General features: G+C 39.1%; 1 protein-coding gene across 2 annotated transcripts in view; it reads right to left on the reverse strand.

Moving 5' to 3' along the window:
* Positions 1-25,212, reverse strand: part of TNPO3 (transportin 3) — a 100,355-nt gene that overhangs the window by 17,687 nt on the left and 57,456 nt on the right. For both annotated transcript variants that reach the window (XM_005550732.5, XM_065542540.2), the window contains exons 9-19: positions 21,845-21,952; positions 20,026-20,117; positions 17,725-17,864; positions 14,186-14,377; positions 11,559-11,650; positions 9,611-9,687; positions 7,405-7,465; positions 6,415-6,555; positions 3,517-3,633; positions 2,556-2,650; positions 126-282 (exon numbers count right to left, since the gene is read on the reverse strand). In XM_005550732.5, coding sequence (XP_005550789.1) covers positions 126-282; positions 2,556-2,650; positions 3,517-3,633; positions 6,415-6,555; positions 7,405-7,465; positions 9,611-9,687; positions 11,559-11,650; positions 14,186-14,377; positions 17,725-17,864; positions 20,026-20,117; positions 21,845-21,952 — 1,272 coding nt within the window. The remainder of the gene's footprint in view (positions 1-125; positions 283-2,555; positions 2,651-3,516; positions 3,634-6,414; positions 6,556-7,404; positions 7,466-9,610; positions 9,688-11,558; positions 11,651-14,185; positions 14,378-17,724; positions 17,865-20,025; positions 20,118-21,844; positions 21,953-25,212) is intronic.

Below are 25,212 nucleotides of genomic sequence, written 5' to 3' on the forward strand. Positions count from 1 at the left end.
ATGATATATGTCTACCAATACAGATCAAGTAAGGAAATACTAAGATGCTGGTTTTCCCCTAAGGAATGACAAAGAGATAGGAGATAAAAACTGTTAAGCAGAAATGGTATCATTTTTATACTTACATCATTGGCTACCCCTGTATGAATGAGGTCTCGTAGGAACCTCATGACACTACAATTGGCATCCCGGTGGTCCAGGGTAGTAGAGGCAATGGCCCACTGTAAGATAGGGATGACTACTTGGCTCCGCAGCAAGGTGACAGGGCTACGCTGAATAAACCTGGTGTGGAAAGTGAGACTAGGTATAAATGACAAGTTTAGGCTATAAAAGCAGCCAGGGTAAAAGGGCAGAACTATGAAGACAGTAAAAAAGATCAGTGGTTGGTGGGGGTTTCAGGGAAGAAGGGATGAATAGACAGAACATAGAGGATTTTTATGGCAGTGTAAGTATTCTGTATGATACTGTAACAGTGGATACATGTCATTACACATTTGTCAAAACCCACAGAATGTACATCAAGAGTGAAGCCTGGCCGGGCGCGGTGGCTCAAGCCTGTAATCCCAGCACTTTGGGAGGCCGAGACGGGCGGATCACAAGGTCAGGAGATCGAGACCATCCTGGCTAACACGGCGAAACCCTGTCTCTACTAAAAACACAAAAAATTAGCCGGGCGAGGTGGCGGCGCCTGTGGTCCCAGCTACTCGGTAGGCTGAGGCAGGAGAATGGCGTAAACCCGGGAGGCGGAGCTTGCAGTGAGCTGAGATCCGGCCACTGCACTCCAGCCTGGGCGACAGAGCGAGACTCCGTCTCAAAAAAAAAAAAAAAAAAAAAAAAAAAAAAAAAAGAGTGAAGCCTAATGTAAACTATGGACTTTGGGTGATAATGATGTGTTAATATAGGGTCACTGTTTGTACCACTCTGGTGGGGAATGCTAATAGAGGGGAAGGCTGTATGTGTTAGGAGGGAGGAGTATATGGGAGTAACTTTTCACTCAAATTTGCAGTGAACCTAAAGTTGCTCTTAAAAAAAAAAAAGAGACCACATCTTAGATTAGTATATTAAAAGACATGTCACCACACCTAATTTCCAACTAAGATTTTATAAATCAAGAAAGACCAGTCAAAAGGACTTACAAGTAGAAACTCTCCTAGGTTAAAAAGTCCTAAAGATGCTAGAACAGCATTTCCCAAACTAAAGTTCACAGAATTCCAGTTCCCAGGATGTCAACAGGAATCTCTCAAAGAAAAGGTTGTGTGTTAAGTAAGCTTGGGAAATGCTGCTGGATTTTTAAAGTGGTTTTGCTTGTTTATTTTTTGTTTTAAACTACTATCGGGTTTCCAAGTTCCTTTAATATACAGGGAGAATCTCTTCAAAAAAAGATACAGTATATTCCAAACTTGTTTCATCATTTGTACAAAGAACATTTCTAGGGACTAGTTTTCCAAGGAATACATACCCTAAGAAAACAGAGGGTGACAGCCCATCCAACAATTCTATCAACTAAAAAGAGAAAAAAACAGTTTTTCTAACCTATCCAAAAACTAACAAAAAAAGTGTTCAATATTCAATCCTGCCGGTTATGGTGGCTCATGCCTGTAATCCCAGCACTTTGGGAGGCCGAGGTGGGCGGATCACCTGAGGTCCGGAGTTTGAGACCAGCCTGACCAACATAGCAAAGCCCCGTCTCTACTAAAAATACAAAAATTAGCTGGGCATGGTGGTGGGCCCCTGTAATCCCAACTACTCAGGAGGTTGAGGCAGGAGAATCACCTGAACCCAGGAGGCAGAGGTTGCAGTGAGCCGAGATCATGTCATTGCACTCCAGCCTGGGCAACAGAGCAAGACTCCATCTCAAAAAAGAAAAAAGAAAAAAAAAAATCAATCCTAAGATGAAACAATCAAGTCAATATTATTTAGCATTTGTAAATGAAATAACAGTTGGGCTTTTGTTGTTTTGAAAATAATGATTTTTCTCTTTTTTTTTTTCTTTTTTAAATGCTGATATGGTAACAGGTTTGGTTCAAATTCCTTAGTTAGGGACTAAGGAATTCAATCAGAAGTTTGGCAATCATATTATCAAACTTGATAAAGTAGGCTGTGGGTAGAGCTGAGAAATACAGTATAAGGCAGGTGCTAAGGCATCTTAAAATCCCAGACATTCTTTATTCTGAAACTGATTATATCTAAAGGACGCTAAGCTTCTCAAAGAGAAGGCTGAGGTGAAACATGAAATCACAACAGCACAAACAGTCAAAAACTACAGAGGACTGTAGAAATGATCTAGTCAAGTGTTTTGCCAGGCACACTGCATTGTCTTGTGTGTGTGCCCTCCTTCCTGGCAGGAACTCAGCTGCTTTATCCCTTGCTTCCTGCCATTCTCTGCGTCATTGCTGGGGATATATCAGCTTGCAATTTACCTTTGGGTTATGAATCATTAATCTACTTACTCCAGTGACTTCATTTTACAAGAATAAAACAACCAAGGGTCAGATGGCAAGACTAAGCAGTGACAGGATGAGCAATTAAGAAATGGGCTCTTCAGAAGGATTTACCTGGTAGCTAGCCGGAACAGGTCATCTACAGTGTCAGGGTGATTCTGGAGACCATTCTGCTGTTCTAGGAGCTGAAAGGTGGGGATGCACAGTGCCTAAAACAGAACACTGATTTTAAAAGAAATCCTTTTTCAGAAATGCCACAGCATTCAGACTTGCCAAATATTACAATAAGTACAAAAGGAACAAAGAAGAAAAGCACAGTTGGGAGAAGAAAAAGACTGTAATGAGAATCTGATCAGGAAAAGAAAGACATAAATCCTTCCCAGTTGACATAAACAGTTTTCACCTATGAAGTCCACATTTAAGAAAGGGTTGAGGATACAGATTTTAGTTGATAAAACTCAACAGATGTCATCTCAAAGTTTTAGAAATTTCTGAAAGCAGACTCTATTTAGGTACTAGATATGGTTTAGTCCACTGAGGGAGTGGAAATTTTTATAATAATTATGAAATATCAATTTTAAATGAAAAGACATCTTGGGAAACGAAACAGCATTCTTAAACTCAATATTCCCCCTCTGTGGCTGGAAGGGAAGGAAAAGCAGTATCTGAGGAGCTGTTTCCAATGCTATTATTAACTCTAAAACCCTCCCTGCTGCTAAGAAAACTAGTCAGTTGGCTGTTCCAGGCAAGAAGTTAAAAATACAATAATGCTTGAGCTTAGAGATTCATTTTGCTCACCTCCTCCCCCCTTCCAAACACCCTATCTCTGGAAGAGCATAAACCAGGCAGTAACATCTGTAATAATCATTACACTCATGTGGTCAGTCTCTCATTCTCTCAAACAGGCCTGTTCAGAGAACAACTAGGAAGCTTCTACCTCCCTGTTACTAGGAAATCAACATGCCTGCGAGAAAACATAAAGAAGCAACAGAATTAAAGACATGGTAAAGAATACGCTGGTAGGCCTTCAGACCCTCTAGGCCTGATGCATCTATATTCCTCATGGAAAAGATACCTGGAGCATGTCTAGTAGTCCCTGCCGACAGCCTTCTTCCATGCCATATTCATCCACGAGGATACTGCCAAGGTACAGGAAGCAGGAATGCTGATGTACGTGGTACACATTCACCATCTGTTGAGGGAAAAAACAATTAGTTCAATGCTTCGCCCTTCAAAAACTACCAACTTATGAAGCTGTCTCCAGGAAGAAATTCAGAGATAGATTGACTTCTTCTCTTTAAGGCAACACAGTAAAGTTTGTTAGCACTATTTTATGAAACAAAGGGCTCAATATCTCAATGATTTTCAGGTTCTCTATTCTTCCAACCCTTTGAGCTTTCATCTTCCCAAGACAATGCTGTGTAAGAGTTGTCTAATACTTAAAGCTGGAAGCTATCAGGGAGCTCATGGATTATTTGCAAAACCCCAGCACAGAATATTTCATCCAGTACGTAAAGGTTGCTCTCATTTGCACTGTAGATAAATCATATTTTTAAATAGTATATATAGCCATAGTTGGGAAAACAATATCAAACACCTTCATCTTGGAGAAGACAGTGAAAGCATTGTTTAAATTTTGAGTTGCTCCTAAACCTATTTTATCTTTTAAGTAAAAAATAGTGTTTTCTATGAAGCTATTTGGATTTCAGCAGAAAAAAATTTGAGTACAATATGCACATTATTATTATTACTATTATTTTTAAGAGATAGTTTCGCTCTGTTGCCCAGGCTGGAGTGCAGTGGTGAGATCTTGGCTCACTGTGGCCTCAAACTACCAGGCTCAAGGGATCCTCCCACCTCAGCCTCCCGAGCAGCTGAGACTATCGGTGCGTACCACCATGCCCGGCCACAATATGCGCTTAAATAATTTGTTTAGAATTCTTACTCCACTATCCTCCCAGAATTAAGAAGCAATTGTACACTCACCTATTTAAAACGCCACCACAGTACATATGTATTGATCTTATTACATAAATTCAACTCTATGAACTTGGTGGGGACTGAAAGGATACAGTAACTAATTCTTCTATTGGCCTATGCCATGGAATGAGCATGAGATAGGAGCTATGAATCCATTCCATGATGTAAACTCAAAATTATATGCTCTACTAAGGAATGATTAAGTCAAGGATTGCCAAACATTTTCTTAAAGGGCTACTTTGTAAAAAGTACAGATCTTGTCCACCATTCAGTCTTCTGCCCACTCAAGTTTGCCAGTGTAGCACAAAAATGACCAATAGATAATACTTAATTATGGCTATAGCTCAGGAAAACATTAAAAAAAAAAATAGGTGGCAAGGCCACTGACTGTAGATTGCTGGCTCCTGAGTTAACGGATTTTTTTTTTAAGGATAATTTTCATTTTTGTCACATGTACTGACTCTAGAACACACTTCCTATATAATAGTGCCACCTACTCTATTGGTCATATATAACTGTTGGTCATATATGAGTTATATATGAGTTGGTTATATATGAGTTATATATGAGTTGGTCATATATAACTGGCAGGAATTAAAAAACAGTATCAAAATCATGAGGGTATCCTCTAATAGCAAAGGGGCATTCTATCAAGTTGTGGTAGACCCAGAATATATTGCACTGAAGGGGACACTTGACCAGAGGTAGCAATTGCCTAAATGCAAACATGTATTACGGTGCTCAGCATAAAGTGAAAGTAGAGAAAATCACTAAAAATCAAAATTCTGTTGAAATATTTACCTGTACAACCTTTAATCAAATCTACAATTTAGAGAGGCAAGGTTATCCAAGTACCACCACTGCACCAGCATGCCTGTGCCTGTGGTTGAGGGCACCTATGATGCAGAATTTAAGGGGGAACTCACTCTTAAGGCCAAGATCTCCTTAAAATCTGCACCCTAGGTGCCCTCCCTAGGTGGAGCATGGTCACTTCAGGTTGGGCGGGGTAGGGCTCTAGCCTGGAGCTCTGTGACTATTTTCCTCACAGCATGGGTACAAAACTTCAGAACACACCTCAGAGTCCTGCAAATACAGGACTGGCACTTTGCCTTGCATCCCTAAATCTTGTGTCCTAGGCACTGGCATCCTGGCCCTGCTCTAAGGTTAACATCAACATAAATGACTTAGTGACTTAAGCATAGGCACCTCATATAGTTCTAGACGAGAATATGATTTTAGAGAACATCATTTAGTGAGTCATACCATCATAATTACATATCAATCTTAATGACTAAAAGAGTCAAGTTTTTTGACAAATAAGAGACTTCTGTGGACAACTAACTGTGGCCAAGATTGAAGAAAATCCCTTTGGGCCAAGAAACAGCAAAGAAACTTGATACATTTTTTTCCCAAGGATCTCAATATAAAAATGCTTACCATTAGTATACAAGGACTGAGCACGAGTCATTTGCTTCACAGAATTTCACACTGGGCTGTGTTTCTACTTAGAATGCTGCTATAGCTACTATACAGAAGAGATTTTAGGCTGTTTCCCTTATAGACAATGTACCTATCACAGGCATTAATCTCTTTCAAGTTTTTTTTTAGTTTGTTCATAAATACAAAAGTGTTTCATTTCTTCAGCAAAGTTTTTGTCCTAAAGGCTCCTATTTCAAATTCTTTTTTTGAGATGGAGTCTTGCTCTGTCACCCAGGCTGGGAGACAAGCAATTCTCCTGCCTTAGCCTCCTGAGTAGCTAAGGATTACAGGTGTGCGCCACCATGCCTGGCTAATTTTTGTATTTTTAGTAGAGACAGGGTTTCACCATGTTGGCCAGGCTGGTCTTGAACCCCTGACCTCAGGTGATCCACCTGCACAGCCCTCCCAAAGTGCTGGGATTACAAATGTGAGCCACCATGCCTAGCCTATTTCAAATCCTGTACATGGAACATGTCCCTCACCACCGCCCCCCACCCGCCCCAGATAACTTTACCTGTGTGACTAGTGGCTGCAGCAGTGCTGCAGATCCTTTGCCTACACAGCGAACAGCAAAGCGCAGGCACCTGCAACAACGCTCTACAATCCGATTATCAGCCCGGTGCTTATTTAGAGTCTCGGATAAAACTGGCCATATCTGGGTCAAAAGTAAAAGAGCACAAAAAAGAAAATTATCAACAACTAGGACCTGAAAAACTGCTAAGTTGGTAACACCTCATTTAGCTTTTAAATAACTGGGACAAAACTTTCTGTATAGGAACACACATGGCCAGCATGCACAGGTTCAATAGACTACCCACCACAAAACCCTACCACTCAACAAGAGAAAACAGTGCCTCTTTAGAACTGGAAGAAGAGCATGTCTAACTTTGCTAAAAGGCAGAGATACACAATTTCTAAACTTCAGACTTCCTGAAAGGCGATGAAAAGAATGAGTATGAGCTATACAGGAAGAGATGTTTAAAGACAGTTCCTGGAAGGTGGAAGAATTTGAACAAAAGGACTAGAGTTAAGGAAATGGCATCATCTGAGACCACTGAACACTTAAAAATATTTAGTGTTGATGTCATTTGTCCTCTGAAGTCTCAAAAGCAATTCTTAAAACATGACTTTTGATCCTCACATAACCTTCAGTGAAAAAAGTAGAGGGGAAATATGTCATCACTGAGGAAACTGAAGTCACCAGCTTTGTCAAAAATATTCTGCTGGTACTGATCAGGCCTCCCAGCAACTCTATGAGTTACACAGTGGATCTCTTTCTACCACTTCTCTGGCCTTTCAATGCATTCCCTTGTAGCCTGTTTTGTTATCAAATCTAAAATAAAAGATATTTGGATGGCTCTGTCCCTCATTTCATTGAAACAATATCAACAAACTGAATCTCCCTATGAACTTGGAACACAGTATCTCCTCAGGTGAGTTACCCAAAGCCCTGTAAGGAAAAAAGAGGCAAGCCTTGATTCCACAAGCATCCATTAGCACTTACTTCCTGTATGACTTTCTGGCACGGATGAGTCTGTCCATTTTCCACAATGGGATTGGTATGCCTGGGAAAAGACAACAGCCCAAAATAGTGAATGAAGACCAATTTCACTGAGGACCCAGAGCCCTGATCCCTGCTTGCTTACTTAGTATCATTTTCACCAAATAAAGAAAACCAGATGATAAAGTCATTTACTTACATCACCCTTATAAGCACATATTTTAAATCATCCTATCATTTTTTGGCCATCTTTAAGTCACTTCCAATAGAACATGCAAATTCAACCCAACTTTGGATACATGGGCTGTGAGGCGCTACAGCTATCTTTTCCATTTTTTCCCCCTTATAAACCCAAATATGGGCTGGGTGTGGTGGCTCACGCCTGTAATCCCAGCACTTTGGGAGGCCGAAGCGGGTGGATCACCTGAGTCCAGGAGTTTAAGACCAGCCTGACCAACATGGTGAAACCCTGTCTACTAAAAATACAAAAACTAGCTGGGCGTGGTGGCGCATGCCTGTAATCCCAGACACTTGGGAGGCTGCTGGTGGTGCTACTTGGGAGGCTGAGGCAGGAGAATCGCTTGAACCTGGGAGGCGGTGGTTGCAGTGAGCTGAGATCACACCATTGTACTCCGACTTGGACAAGAAGTGGATGAAGTAAAACTCCATCTCAAAACAAACAAACAAACAAACAAAAACCCAAAAACCTGAATATGTAGTTTCTTTCAAATTAACAAAAAAATACACACAAGTTGTCTAAATCCACTACTAGAAACCAAGTATTGCTTCATTCCTTGCATTAAAGGACTAAAAGCTATAGGAACTGTAGTCCAAAGATGCTGCAGTTCTAGTCTGAATCCAATGTACTATCCACAATCAGCCAAATACAACTCCTCTAATTCGAGAGCCCACTAATTTGAAGAAGGAAACAAACAAACACATAATTAACTACCAATTACTTTAAAGGAAAGCTACCCTTTAGTTTTAAAAAGCCCAATAGCAACTTTGATAAAAATTTAACTTTAATTCAAGTATTTACAACTATTACAGATTTTCTTTCACTTACTGTGAAATAAGGGTTACTGTTAATAGGTTCTCAGAATGGCATGTTAATAAGGCTCTCCTAATTATAAAAGGAAAACATTGCACCAACTCAGAGAAAGGTATCTGTTGACAATAACTAGTAACACATTACCTTTTTAAATATTTATCCCACATAGGCTTCTATGCAATGATTACTATAACATTCCAGTTATACACTGATCCCACAAATTATAAATTATGTTACTCAGTAAGAATCACCCTTTGAAAACTGTCACTCAAATGCCTTTTTAATCATTAGGCTCCTCCTCTTGACTTCAAAGATGAATTAATTTCCCCTGATCACTGAAGAAACTTCATTATATTTTTGTACCCATACACTATATAGAGAGATGTTCTGAAAGTATGGTCTCTGGAATAGCAAGCAGAATCATCAGTATCACCTGGGAATTATCAGAAATGCAAATTTTCAGGTCCTACCCATGATCCAATGAATCAGACACTGAGGGGATGGGAACTAGCAATCTGTGTTTTGATAAGCCCAGGTGATTCTGATGCATGTGGAATGATGATATATGTGAAAGTTTGGTCTTTTGGTGTCCACAGAACTGGAGACCAAAATAATTCCATTTTTAGAGAGTCTTTTTTTTTTTTTCCTTTTTTTTTGAGATGGGGTTCTCACTCCGTCATCCAGGCTGCAGTGCAGTGGCACAATCTCAGCTCACTGCGACCTCTGCTTCCCAGGCTCAAGTGATCCTCCCACCTCAGCCTCTCAAGTAGCTGGGACCACAGGCCCATGCCACCATACCCAGCTAATTTTTTATATTTTTGGTAGAGACAGGATTTTGCCATGCTGCCCAGGCTGGTCTCGAACTCCTAAGCTCAAGCAATCTGTCTGCTTTGGCCTCCCAAGTGCTGGGATTACAGGTATGAGCCATCGCGCCCAGCCATCCACTTTTAAAGAGTATTTTAACATAAAGATCTACCAGGAATGAATTCTTAGAATTTGTCTTTGCCCCAGAACTTCAGGTAACAGCTGGTTTAATTAGTCTCCAAACCACAGGGAGATACTTGGAAGTATGAGAAAAAAATACTTGCTTACTTCAATACACAATGGTTTCATTTGAGCCTTTAACCCAAGTAAGGCATCCAGTGTCTCCCTTCTTACCTAAATATCACTGCAAGGCGATCTAAGAACACTGTGGGATCTGAGGATATGCCATTGCTGGGCTCTTGAGACAACAGCTGAAGAGACAAAAGGACATTAACACCCAATTGTCACATGTACAAATGTATAGCCAACACTGCAACATACATCAACTTTTGTCTCAATCTCTGCTTATTTCCTTATAATAAAGCCCTAAAAGTATATAAAGTCCTAAAAGTTACTCAAATGGTGCAAATTTTAATTTAAACTGTCAAACCACTTTCCTCCATCTTATTGCATCCTGGCCAAGACTACATATTACTACATTTTACTGTCTGATTACTGAGAAATAGAAAATAGTATCATTTGATTTTTTTCTCATTTACTTTACTTATTATTATATATATTATATAATTATATAATAGATTGTATATATGTTATGTTACACAGTACGTAAAAGATTATATATTTAGCTTTATATTATAAAGCTTTACAATTATTATAGCTTTATAATATATTTTAAGCGAATTGTCTCTTACTCTTCTTTCCTAAAATTTCTTAGATATTCCCATAAGTAAATCATCAGAGATGAACTACAGAATTATTTTATCAAGTTCTAAAAATCCCACTGGTATGCCTACAATTGTTGTACTATAACTATAACTGGAGAAGAGTTGACATCTTTAAAATATCTTTTAAGGAAACATGGTAGGTTCTGACGTTGATTGCTAACTTGAATGAATTCTTTTCCCATTACATTTTCTAACTGATGATTACCAGTGTAAACTAAAAATAAAATCCTAAGTCTCCCACCAACCGAACAGGCCCTTCCTGTTACCAAGGGGACTCCAGAGAAACCTTAAAAATGGCGCTCTCAGCCATGATGGGACGGGAGGTCAGATAGGTTTTTGTTATACTCCCTATCTTTTGGAGTTTAGGAACAAGTGGCCAGCATTAATGTTAAATGGAGATCATAAGACTGATCAAAGACCTTTTTTATTTGAGATGGATTCTTGCTCTGCCACCCAGGTTGGAGTACAATGGCACGATTTCGGTTCACTGCAACTTCCACTTCCCAGGTTCAAGAGATTCTCCTGCCTCAGCCTCCCGAGTAGCTGAGATTACAAGTGTGCATTACCACACCTGGCTAATTTTTTGTATTTTTAGTAGAGACCAGGGTTTCACCATGTTGGTCAGGCTTATCTTCAACTCCTGACCTCAAATGATCCACCTGCCTCGGCCTCCAAAGTGCTGGGATTACAGGCATGAGCCACCACGCCCGGCTGATCAAAGACTCCTTGTGGCAATAAGACAGTAAATTACAAACAAGATCTGAGGCCACACAAGGCAAGAGTTAAGTCACATCTATAGCCCATCAATCTTATTAAACTGTCAAAGTTACAGCTGACTCTGACACAGCACCCTTAACTTAAACATTCCTTTCTGCTAGCCCCAAGCTTTTTGTTCCTTTAACCAACTGCAGATTAAAGAATCTCTGAATCCACTTATGACTTGTAAGCCCCCACTTCAAGACAGCCCATCTTTTTAGACCAAACCAATGTATACCTTCCGTATTTTGATTTATGTATTTGCCTGTAACTCCTGCATCCCTGAAATACATAAAACCAAACCACAATCCCACCACCTCAAGCACACTTTCCCAGAACTCCTCAAGACTGGGTTTTCCTGGGCTGTGGTCACTCATACTGGCTCAGGACAAACCTCTTTAAAACATTTTATAAAATTTGGTTTTTGCGTTAACACTGATATAGTGAGAATCTATTAATTCTGAAATACTTATTTCTTGTATGCAGTTACTTTGATAGCATTATTAATTTTAATAAATTCTTAGTGCATTTTCTTGGGTTTTCTAGATAGATAAAAGATCTGTAAATAAGTAATTTTGTCTTTTCATTTTTAACATGTAAACACCTTATATTTGTTTCACACCTTCCTTAACTGGACTTACCTTTTTCAATGCCATAACCTGAACAGAACATAGTTCACTAAGACATTCAGTAATCTTATCCAAAGGTAATCGGGCTAGGACAAGTGCCGTCCCTGAAAAACAAAGGAAGATACAAATGAAAAATAAACGCTAAATTGAGGTAACTCAACCGGTCTACATCATATCAATGAACAGAAAAAGCGAACTGGTTTGGTTCCATTCTTTTAAAAAGATCAGCATTGTTTTTTAAAATTATAACACTTTGTTATTTACAGTTGTTTTTTCTTTATTTGGCTCAGAAGGCTAAGACTGACTAACACTTACAACTGAAGTTAATATTTGTCAAAGACTTTTAAAATCTCCTTCACAAAGCCAAGGGCAAAGCTATTTTAAAATGTATAACCACAGTGTAATATTTCTCAGACTTCCCAGAGATGCTGATTTAGTGGGTCAAAGAGAGTCTTTATTTTTGATAAGTACTTCCGGCAATTCTTATCATAAGAGAAATTCTGACATAATGCTTTTAGAAGAATGGGCTGAAATTAGAGATTTCACTCTTACACCATAACACTCTCTGTGAGGTTGTAAGAGACATTTTCTCTGGGCTTCAGTTTCTTTATGAAATAAGTGACTTGAACAGCGAAGTAACAGTTAAATTTGCCTTTCTTTTTTTAAAAAAAAAAGTTACAAAAGCCTCCTGCCCCCTTCTTTTTCCCTCCTAAATAAATCTTGACTTAGAACTACCTAAAACAAAAAACAACAGAGGCAGTTAGGTTCAAGTGGAGACAGAAGGTCCAGACCCTTCCCACTCAGCCTCCCTCTTGCTGCAATCCCCATTCTATCCCAACCAACTGCTGAAACACCTTCCCCAAATCCAAAGGATTACATATTGTAGCCTAGGTCCCTTCTAGGTCAAGAGACACCTTGAATATAATTTTTTTTCCCCCTAAGTTTCATTCAACAGAACAGTAATTTATCCCTCTACCTTCAAATTTGAATAAAAAAACCCAGAGTGAATCTTCCTGGCCTTCTATAAGCCATAAATGAGTTAGACTTTTTTTTTTTTTTTTTTGAGATGGAGTCTTGCTCTGTTGCCCAGGCTGGAGTGCAGTGGCATGATCTTGGCTCACTGCAAGCTCCACGACTTTTCTTTAAAACTAGGAGGGAAAAGCCTAATTTCAGCATGATTTTCCTTTTAATTAATTCCTATAGAAAAGTATGTTACTTTAAAAAGTTGCCAGGCATGGTGGCTCATGCCTGGTATCTCAGCACTTTGTGGGGTCAAGGCGGGAGGATCACTTGAAGCCAGGAGTTCAAGACCAGCCTGGGCTATATAGCAAGACCCTGTCTCTATTAAAAATTTAAAAGATTAGCTGAGCATAGTGGTGTGCACCTGTAGTCCTTGCCACTTGGGAAGCTGAGACAGGAGGATCACTTGAGTCTAGGGGTTCAAAGTTATAGTGAGCTATGATCTGCTACTGCATCCCAGCCTGGCAACAAGCAAGACCCTGTCTCTAAAATAAATAAATAAATAAATAAATAAAATTGAAAACCATTTTCTACATCTATTAGATACCACTGAAATTTGGGAGGCCACGTTGCACTATAGGTAAGACATCACTTCAATATCAAGGTTAAATTCCACTAGAAAATGACAAGAATATTTGACGCTGATTTACCTGTGCCTATGAAGGGAAACAACAAAAACCCAAGGCACAAAAAGAAAATCTGATATAAAAAAGCACAGTCACACTAGCTGGTAAGGAATCTGGTCATATGAATGACAAAGGACAGAATTCACAAATAAGGCCATCTAATCTTGCCAAGGCTAATTGTTTAACAAGTCACAGAGGCTTAGAAGATACTACACAGGTTATTTTACCCAATCCTTTAATATACCTCAATCCTCTCTAATTTACCAGTGATAAGAATTTCATTACCTTACAAGGCACTCCAATCTGTGTTCGGAAAGTATGGTTAGAAAGTGTTTTCTTCCTAGAGCCAGTATATGCTTCCGTATAAATGGCTGACAAGTGACTACTCATAAAATAAATATGATCCTTCTTTTATAAGACCATCTTCCAAATATTTAAAAATAGCCACCATGCTTAAAGGCTGGTCTAAGTCTTTTCCCCTAGCCTTAATAGCTCTATTTCTTCTATTAAGTCTGAGCCTTATCACAATGGCTGCTCTGGATAGAGAATCACTGAGCTGATCAGTAATGGTTAAAGGCTGCTAAGAGACCAGCACCCCTGACTTCTACTCATGGCACTGATCCATGTATACTACCTTTCAACTCCCACTTACCTCTTTGGTATGGCAATACCTCTTTGGTCTCCCTTTTTATTCTTCCAACTTAAAAAGCAGCCATGTTTAGTTTGAATATGTTGTCTCTACCCAAATCTAGGTCTGTGCTATACATACTACAAGTAGTATTAATTAATCATATTGCCTTAAGATAGTCCAAGAAAAGAATGCATGTACATATAGTCAACACTATCCCCTCTAGTGGAAAAGCCACCTTCCCCATCTCATAAATTCTTATCACTAAGCCCATTGCAACTGAAAAAATTGGAATATGACAGATGTAAGATTACCCCAAGTAGTGGCTTTGAGGTGACTATTAGTGGTTAACATCAAGTAAATACCTTTTAGCAAGCCCACAGCAGCTTCTGGAGACAACAGGAAGGAATCAAGGGAACGGGCAATCTCCAGGAGTCCATTAAAGTGCTGAGCCATGTGATCTCGGCAGACAGAGCAAATGTTATGAATGGCTTTGGCTGCAGCAGAAGCCAGGGGCTTTTCACACAGGCCTTTCATCAAATAGCCCAACACAGGGTCTAAGAAGAAAAGCCAAGTAGAGATTACATATCTGAAACTAAAGGAAAACTTCTAGTTTGTTAGAACAGAGGTATACTTGCTTTTCTTTTTTCAAAGCAAAAGAACCCTTTTAAAAAGTGAAATGTGTTCAGAACCACAATAAATAAAACACATAAAAATGGAGCTGATCTCACTTACATATTATCAACAGGCCCTGAGCCCCAGCTATTTCGTCTTCCATTTCTTCCCTCATGGCAGTCAACATAACTCCCAGGGATTCACAGAGCAGTTTGTAAACCACTGACTTAAGAGCATATATGGCAATCCAGGTATTAAGAATATGGTGATGTAAGAAAGAATGCAAAGCTCAGGGAGTTACAATTATACCGAGAGATGAATTACTTGGTAAAACAGTCTATATGAATCAGGACAAGGATAGCTGTCTAAAGCTGAAACTTTTATACTTGCTTCTTTCTAGTTACAAAAGGCCTTAAAAATAGGCAGATGAATCTTTAGCACTTCTAGATGAATTAATTCACTATGTTTTAATTTTGCCAAATATAAGTGTTCCAAGAAAGTTTATTATAAAGTTGAATTTCTATAGAGCTAATTCTACTCATCTTTTTACCTTCTTTTATAAAAAATCAGAATGTTTTTCTATAGGGAAAAAAAACCTTAGAAAAGCCATATATTATTTTTGGGGACAGAGCCTCAGTCTGTCCCACAGGCTGGAGTACAGTGGCGCGATCTCAGCTCACTGCAACCTCCATCTCGCGGGTTCAAGCAATTATCCTGCCTCAGCCTCCTGAGTAGCTGGGACTACAGGCATGCGTCAAGCCCGGTTAATTTTTGTATTTTTAGTAGAGATGATTGTTTCACCACGTTGGCCAGGCTGGTCTCAAACTCCTGGCCTCAAGTGATCCGCCTGCCTCAGTCTCCCAAAGTGCTGGGATTACCACTGAGAGCCACCACGCCTGAGCAAAAAACCATATATTTTTAAAGGTCATTGTGAGTACTTTATATTGACCTTGTAGGAAACTGTGAAAAAGTGGAAAGAATCAAAAGAATAACATCTATTTTTTTTTCTTTTTTTTTTTGAGATGAGTCTCGCTCAGTCACCCAGGCTGGAGTGCAGTGGCGCAGTCTTGGCTCACTGCAACCTCCCGCTCCTGGGTTCAAGCAATTCTCCCTGCCTCAGCCTCCTGACTAGCTGGGATTACAGGCATGTGCCACCAAGCCTGGCTAATTTTCTTGTATTTTGAGTAGAGACAGGGTTTCGCCTGTTGGCCAGGTTGGTCTCGAACTCCTGAACTCAGATGATCCTCTCGCCTCAGCCTCCCAAAATGCTGGGATTACAGGCATGAGCCACTGTGCCTGACCAAGAATAATGTCTTAAAGCCCATTTAAAACCATTATGTCCATTTCTAGTCTAATGATCAATACAATGTCCAAACTCAGCACAATCTGCCTACCTTTACCAAAAAGAAAAAAACAAAACCAAAACCTCACTCTGTTTAGTCTAGGAATCAAAAGACCTAGAATCTAGAAGCTACCCCAAGCAACTCTAATACTGTAGACTTCTGTGACTCCCAAATTGGGTATTTGTAGTTTTGACTATTCGGAATATGAACATAGAGCAATTTGTCTACTGCTGAGGCACAAATCTGAATGAGATACTGGAAGGTGGCACTGAATGATAAATCTTTTGATAAGAGTCTGCAAGTCAACCTAGATTTGCTGCTTTCTGGACATTAACTGAAGTATTAAAACAAACAAACAAATCTACTGTTCCTTGGTGGAAAAATGGTTCAGAAAAGAAAGCCAAATGTTGAGCCAGATAAAGTGCAGAAATCTAAGAACTAAAAAACAGTCATTTTGAAATCACTTGGAAATAGTACGCTGGGCCAGGTGTGGTGGCTCACGCCTGTAATCCTAGCACTTTGGGAGGCTGAGGCGGGCAGATTACTTGTGGTCAGGAGTTTGAGATCAGCTTGGTCAATATAGTGAAACCCTGTCACCACTAAAAATACAAAAATTAGCAGGCATGGTGGCACACACTTGTAATCCCAGCTACTTGGGAGGCTGAGGCAAGAGAATCACTTGAACCTGGGAGGTGGAGGTTGCAGCGAGCCAAGATCGGGCCACTGCATTCCAGCCTAGGCAACACAGCAAGACTCCGTCTCAAAACAAAAAAAGAAACAAAAACAAACAAAAAGAAACAGTACGTTGAACTTAGAAAGCAGCTCAATGTATAGAAACAAAGAACACATTCACTCTTTTAAGCATGTGTTTCAGTCACTAAAAACAGATACGTAAAATAAAATCAAGTAAAAAGGCAATAATAAAGATATACATAGGAAACATATCAACCTGAATGATTTAATACTAATCACAAATTTTGGCATTCCTAAAATTCTCAGAATGTATCCCTCTTAAATGTCAGGGCTTGATATATATTACCCTGGATAAGTTATTTCGTCTCTTTGGGCCTCAGTTTCCTTGTCTGTAAAATGAGGAGGTTACAATAAATGATTTCCAACTTTACCTTCAATTCTAAAGTTGTTACTTATGATCTTTAGTTATTTTTTCAAGTCAATAAGGACAGCCAAACCAAACACCGCATGTTCTCACTCATAGGTGGGAACTGAACAATGAGATCACTTGGACTCGGGAAGGGGAACATCACACACCGGGGCTTATCATGGGGAGGGCGTAGGGGGGAGGGATTGCATTGGGAGTTATACCTGATGTAAATGATGAGTTGATGGGTGCTGACGAGTTGATGGGTGCAGCACACCAACATGGCACAAGTATACATATGTAACAAACCTGCACGTTATGCACATGTACCCTAGAACTTAAAGTATAATAATAATAATTAAAAAAAAAAAAAAAAAAAAGGACAGCCAGAGGCTATACAACAGTCTTCATTTTAATTTGCAGCTATTTAGTTTGGAATAATAATTCTTGGTTTTTAAATGAAGCATGTATTACAAGTGAAAAATTACCTCCTTTGCTTTGGTCCTTTAGTAGCTTCTAGTATGTTAAAACTATAAGAGAGTCTGATTAGCATAAGCCAAAGACTAACAGAGACAGAAATGTTCATGCTTAAACAGAGTACTAGAAGCAAACTGTTCAGTGTTTCCCTATCTGTAGATCTAATCTTTCAAAGGTCTTTCTCCCAGATCAGATTATAAGTGTTACATCAACTAAGCACTAACTTACAACATATTGTTTACTCTCAGTTTCTATAAACACTCTCGTGTTAAAAAAACAGAAAGGAAAACTCAAGCAAAAGTAAGAGATGAGAAGAAAAATCAGAAAAATGACAAGTTAAGAAGTGGCAGACGAGAGAGATTACACATACCAAGGAACTGAGGATTTCGATCAACGACTTCACTCATCTCTCCAACCAATTCAATGCTGGTGTATCGCACAGCCGTATGTACAGTCTCTGGGAGGCGGACAACTCCTTCTAGGACTTCCACAAGTGTTGGATTGTTCTCCCTGAGTATAGGTGGTAAGTACTCACAGTTACTGATTTCAGAGGTTATATTCTGGCCAAATAACAGGCTGTGATGACACACAGCATTGCTAAAGAGCTTCTTTCTAAATAACTATTAAAATAAAAGTACTTGGTATTTGTTATGGAAGATTTTCAAATCCTCAAAAAAGAGGAAAAGATAGAAATGAAAGATATTGTTTCAGGAAAAGCATACTGCTCCTTAATATTCTGAATGCCAGTAAAGTGTCTAAAGACACATCAAGCTGGAGAGGCAGACATTTACTGTGGATGAATGTCTTCTTTTAAAGAATCTATTTTATTTCATCCTATAGCTGCAGCACCTAGAACAGTGCCTGGCACATAGTGGGCACTCAATAAATATTGCTGAATGGCTAAACAGATGAATGAATAATTCTGATAGACCACTCTTTGTTGTTATTCTCCAAAGATTTCCTACACCTGGATATTGGAAACTTTAAGAACAGGTAAGTATGGGTAGCCAGCTCACTAACTGAAAGAACAACAAAACAAGCTGCAGGAATAGATTAAGTTGCCCCGATTTGGAACATGAGGGAAAACTAAAGTTAACCAAACACTTTCCACAGCTCCATGAGTTTATCTGTTCCCTCTCCTTCTCCCTCTGCCCCCGACAAAATATACTGGCTAAACGCTTTTGAGTAGAGTGGAGGATGCCCCCAAAGTGGCAGAACTTAATCCAGAAATGAAAGATGTTTAAAATGTAAATAATATCCTGGATTAGAGCAAGACCACCCTCTGCTGATAAGCTAGACTATTAAGTCCTTTTATATGCACTAAAAAATTATAATCATGCAGTTGGCTTGAAATGCAGATAAACAAAAAAATATATCGAATCTCTCATTTATACCTTATGTTTCCTAGGGACACTAAATCAATTAATGAAGACTATCTAGGCATCATTTTTCAAACCAAGACATATTAGTTAGAATATTAATGATTTTAATAAGCTTCAGACTTGTCACAGAAGGTTCAAAATGACACCAAAATGGGTTTAAGAGTAAATAGTGTGGTATATAATTAAGGACCAGGACTTCTTAATAGAGAAAAATAAACCTATTCAACCTCCTTGAATATTTACTGGATTAGAAACAATATCCCATTGACGAGGCCCTGAAAGGCAGCTAAGAAAGAAGCACTGTGCTTTTTATAAATACCTGCCTTAACCATCTCTCCAATCAAGACTGAATATAGAGCTTGACTGCAGGTATCACGTCACAATTCAGCGTGGCAGATATTAACATCGATTTATATACTCATGGCACAAAGTAAATTCTGTCTCTAGGGCTTCATACCATAAATAGAATTTCTATGCAATTAGAAGTAAAATTTGAATAATCTGAAATTTTTCTTTTTCTTTTTTTTTTTTTTTGAGACGGAGTCTCGCTCTGTCGCCCAGGCTGGAGTGCAGTGGTGCAATCTCGGCTCACTGCAAGCTCCGCCTCCCGGGTTCACGCCATTCTCCTGCCTCAGCCTCCCGAGTAGCTGGGACTACAGGCGCCCGCCCCTGCGCCCGGCTAATTTTTTCTATTTTTAGTAGAGACGGGGTTTCACCATGGTCTCGATCTCCTGACCTTGTGATCCGCCCACCTCGGCCTCCCAAAGTGCTGGGATTTAATCTGAAATTTTTCAATGGCAATAACAAAAACGGTAACTGCCCTTTAGATCTGGCTCTTTCAGGTGGAAAGGTGCCTAGGCCTTGCCTCTCTGAAACTCAAAACAATGTAATTAATTTTGTAAGGATAACTTACCCAAGGTCACAAAAGCAGAAAACCCAAATTAGTGTCTATTCAATTGCTTTTAAGCAAATACCAACAATTAAACAGTCTAACAAATTCTTTACCATACCAACTTTCACAAGGGAGCCTCAGTTGGAAAAATAAATCAGCATTCTATTCCTAGCATCAAGAATAAAATAATTTCAACTCTAGGAAATGTTGTTAAAACATGGTATCAGCAATTCAGGCGACCCTGGACTAGACTCTAGAAGTCAGAAGACTAGACAGCACAACAGAAGTAAGAAGTTCGAAAAGTCTCAGGTATATACCATATAAGGAAAAAAAATAGTGTAATTTTCCTTCCTCTTGATATTTAGAGTTCCCAGCAAAAGACTTATGAGACACTCACGGATCAACACTCTTTGCTATAGCAGCCATGATAAAGAGAACCGCTTCTGTCACCTCCCAGGGTGGGTTGCCTTCTTTCAGAGTAGAATATAACTAGAGAAGAAGAGGTGGATTATGGATCCATTAAAAGGAAAACAGAATGCCAAAACAAACAAAACAAAAAATCCAGTTAAAGTAAATCCTGCTCCTTGTTTCTAAATCTAATTATCTCTCAAGCCAGATGAGAATATTATTTTCATTTTTTTTACATCATTACTAACTAGGAATAACTATTTTAATATTTGAAATAAACCCATTTAGACTCCCAAGAGTTTATCAAAATTATCATCTGCCCCCAGAAAACGACTACTATGAGAAAAACAAAACACTGTACATGAGTGTCTTTTCCTGGTCCTGATAATAACTGATAAATACATAAACACACTTAAAATAGAGATACAATGTAAATCCTCTATATATGTATTGGCTTTACATTTCTATTGTTTTAACTACTTGTCTGCATCAGCACTGGTAGTACTGACTGAATTCCTAAAAAGCAGCTGTTTAGAAGCACCTATCACAATACTGTATCCAAGCAGAATTAATTTTTTTAAAAAAGGTACACCTAGCAGAATACTCTGAGATGTTCTGGTCCAGAATTTCCCAGATTATATCCACCTACAGAACGTGACTAACTAATATTTTACAGTCAAATAACAGACACTGCTAGGGAAGGCAAAATTAAACAGCTCTCTTGTTATACAACTTCATAGAGCCTTTAATATACTATTTATACCATTTCCTAATTTTAATTAATGATATAACTTTTTTTGGCAAAAAACATCTCATGGGGTGGTGTTTCACAGACTGTATCTTGAACAGCATTGATAATTTACATAAATTTGTAAATTAAGTCAAAGGATTGAGAAGATCAAAAGATTTCTCAAAGCCATAGAGCTAAAGAGAGAAGAGCTGAAATCTGAGCACAGGTCATCTGTCTAAGATCCAGGGATCTCATTTAAGTGGCTTTCTAAGAATCCCCAGCTCTTCACAGATGGGTCAGTAAGCATGCTTTGCTTAATATAATGAAAACAGTTATACTGTTATTAACATTTTTTAGATTGTATGACTCCCAAATATACAACAAATGACTGAATTACCAAAAAAAAAAAAAAAAAAAATTTAGGTTACTTCAGTATTGCTATGATAAAGCTTCCAAAGTAGTATTTCAGAGCTCATTAGAGTATAATCCAGCAATATGAAAACTGCCTGAAATTATACTAATGTTAAGTGATATGGAATGACGATGACTGTAACCTTATAAGGTAAAATGTTACTCACTGATTGTCAGGAAAACCTCTGGACTATGAATCTTCTACTCTAGCATAGTCACCTCTGGGATGAAACTGCACAGGAATCTAACCATAAGTGTGGACAAAGATAATGCCAAATAACTAAAAGAGTTACCAGGAGTTGGTATGTAATTACTAAAGTAGAAACACTTGCCTATTGTTCCTGGCTAGGTCCAGATTCCCTATAAGTATCCTAGAGGCTTTAATGCTTATCTATGATCTTCTATTCCAGCTGTACAAGTGGAACAGCAATCATTGCAAGCATAGAGAGTAAACCATAACCAAATCATCCATAAACTGCAACTGACTTGTAAAATGTTAAATAAACATAGCTACTATATGCCAGGCAGTGTGCTAGGCACTTGCATATCTATTATCTCATTCAGCCACTAAGATTGAAGAAATAAGATGGAACATTCACAGAAGACACAGAAGTGAACACAATTAAGGTGACCAGTAAAACTGGAAACAATCTCCAAATAGGCTTACCTGAGCAAAACACTCCATAGACCCTATCAAGAAAATCAAGTCCTTTACCAGGTCTGATACCCTCATCCGAAACTCCCCGAAGTCATCAGTCTCCTCAGGCACCCCCTCCTAAAATTTCAAATCAGATAACATTTGTTTTAAACTCACTGCAGCTTTCAATGACCTCTATAAAATTAAGAAGAAAAAAACCATTAAGCAGTCAAGTTTCAATGAACAGAAGTTGCCTAAATCATGAGGGTATTTTATTTTAGATAGAGGGTTTCCCAAACTGTGAGGTATGCCAAGTCAACACAACCTATTCTCTGCCTTTACCACGAGAAACTATTTGGTCTGTGTGTGTGTTTTGTATTTTATTTTTATTTTTTTTGAGACGGCGCCTCACTCTGTCACCCAGTCTGGAGTGCAGTGGTGCGATCTCTGCTCACTACAACCTCCACCTCCCAGGTTCCAGTGTTTCTCCTGCCTCAGCCTCCCAGGTAACTGGAATTACAGGGACACACCACAACGCCTGGCTAATTTTTCTATTTTTAGTAGAGACAGGGTTTCACCATGTTGGCCAGGCTGGTCTTGATGTCCTGACCTCAAGTAAGCTGCCCACGTCAGCCTCCCAAAGTGTTAGCCACCATGAGCCAGCGTGCCGGCTGTGTTTTGTATTTCTAAGCTACAGCTTGTTCTGTTGTTGGAAAAATGTGGCTTGGTGAGAGTGAGAAGTGACCTGGAAGTAGTAAATTAACTGATAAGCCTATCTAGAGAAGGTCAGCTCTTTAGTGCCAAACAAACCTCTGAAGATTTATGTTTCAAGATCTACCAAAATCAACCACTGTCACAATAACTTCACACAGAAAATATAATTTTATTTTCATTTTTGAGACAAGGCCTCACTCTGTCGCCCAGGCTGGAGTGCAGTGACTTGATCTTGGCTCCCTGCAGCCTTGACCTCCTAGGCTCAAGCAATCCTCCCACCTCAGCCCCCGAGCAGCTGGGACTATAGGTATGTACCACCACGCCTGCCTAATTTTTATATTTTTTGTAGAGTTGGGGTTTTGCCATGTTGCCCAGGCTGGTCTCGAACTCCTGAGCTCAAGCAATCTGCCCGCCTTGCCTCCCAAAGTACTGGGATTACAGGAATGAGCCACACGCCTGGCCTCAATTAATTTTTAAAATTTTCTGTAGAGATAAGGTCTCACTATATTGTCCAGGCTGGTCTCAAACTCCCAGGTTCAAGTGATCCTCCCGCCTGGGCCTTCCAAAGTGCTGGGATTACAGATGTGAGCCATCATGCCCAGCCCAGAATTTTAAACTTAAAAAAAAATTTCACGTAGGTGGACAGATACATAAAACTAGCATAGTAAAATATGAATAGTGGAATTTAGGTGGTAGGTATACAGATGTTCTCTATGACATTATTTCATGTTTGCTGTGCATTTGAAATTTGTCATTAAAAAATTTAAACATCATTTATATTCCATGGTTTCCTATTACAAACACTTCTGTATCTTTTCTATTCTGACACACTTCTGTAAGTAAACAAAGAGTTAGCAATTATAAGATGGTTAAAGGCATGTATGAGAATCTTGGGCCCAAATACCTGGGAAAAGCCCTTAGTACTGTTGAGAATTGCTAATCTAGTTCAACCTCCTTGCTTTAAGATGAAGAAATTAAGGTCAAGAAATGAGGAGGAAATATGATGGCTATCTCAGATGAGATAATGGCTAACATTATAAAGCACTATACAAATTATAAAGCACTATACACTTACAAATGTAAGAAATTACCCACAAGGGAAATGGTGCCACAGATTCAGCGAAGGCAAAAAAGGGATTAAGCACAAAGCCATTTAAACAAAAGGGGCCCTGCTTTATAAATCAGGCTTCCAAATAAAATGTAGCTGAAGACAGGAGTCGTCACTTTATTTTATTTTTTTTGAGACTGAGTCTGGCTCTATTGCCCAGGCTGGAGTGCAGTAGCACAATCTTGGCTCACTGCAACCTCCACCTCCTGGGATCAAGTGATTCTCCTGCCTCAGTCTCCTGTGTAGCTGGGATTACAGGCACCCGGCACCATGCCCGGCTAATTTTTCTATTTTTAGTAGAGAAAGGGTTTTGCCATGTTGGCCAGGCTGGTCTCAAACTCCTGACCTCAAGTGATCCACCCACCTCGGCCTCCGAGTGGTGGGTGCAGTCTGAAAACCACTAGACTAGATCATGACTAAGGTTGTGTGGAGATACAAAATACCATGACTCAAACAAAATACTAACATTAAAATTAAGAGAATAGCACGTGGGATTTAATTGTAAGCAATAAAACTTACTGCAGGTCCTAAATTAAAGGACGGATTCAACCAACCAACAGGATGAAATAAATGTGGCAAAATTTGAAGAGATTAAGCATGATGTTTGAAGAGTTTTCTAATAAACTAATAATATTTCTAGTATTTTTTTCTAAACAAATAGATTTCTATATTCTTTTAAACTATAAAATGAGTATAAATAAGATTTTTAAAATGTGTATGTTCGTGGGGCAAAATCATACACACAAATATTTCACTTTTGTATTAGTTTTCATCTAACCACTTACTTTCTACTATTAATAAGAGTCAAAATTTTGGTTGGGCGTGGTGGCTCACGCCTGTAATCCCAGCACTTTGGGAGGCCATGGTGGGTGGATCACAAGGTCAGGAGATTGAGACCACCCTGGCTAACATGGTGAAACTCCGTCTCTACTAAATATACAAAAAATTAGCCGGGCGTGGTGGCGGGCACCTATAGTCCCAGCTACTCAAGAGGCTGAGACAGGAGAATGGCGTGAACCTGGGAGGTAGAGTTTGCAGTGAGCCGAGATGGCGCCACTGTACTCCAGCCTGGGCGACAGAGCAAGACTCCATCTCAAAAAAAAAAGAGTACAAAATTTTACATTCTGATTTTTCTCTTACCATACCATCATTTCACTACCTTTTAATTGCTCCATCAAGTTGCTAAATCATAACTCTTCTTATATAGTTCATATAACTCTTATTATACTGCTGTATATGGGTTTATAATTTTTACTTTTATAGATAACATTTTGTATATAAAATAGCTGTTTTTTCTTCTGCAGATTTAAGATAAATTCCTAGGAAAAGAATTACTGGTTTAGCTGGAGTGTTTTTTGTTTGTTTGTTTTTGTTTTTTCCTAAACAGGCCTAACAGATTATACTGGTACTGACTTCTTCAGTATAAGCTGTAGAGTGACAAAACCTGCCAATCCTCCCACCTCAGCCTCCTGAGTAGCTAGGACTACAGGCGTGTGCCACTAGGCCCAGCTAATTTTTTTTTAATTTCTTTTTGTAGAGACAGGGGTCTCTCTATGTTGCCCGGGCTGGTCTTGAA

The sequence above is a fragment of the Macaca fascicularis genome, chromosome 3 (assembly GCF_037993035.2).
Source record: "Macaca fascicularis isolate 582-1 chromosome 3, T2T-MFA8v1.1".
Lineage (NCBI taxonomy): Eukaryota > Metazoa > Chordata > Mammalia > Primates > Cercopithecidae > Macaca > Macaca fascicularis.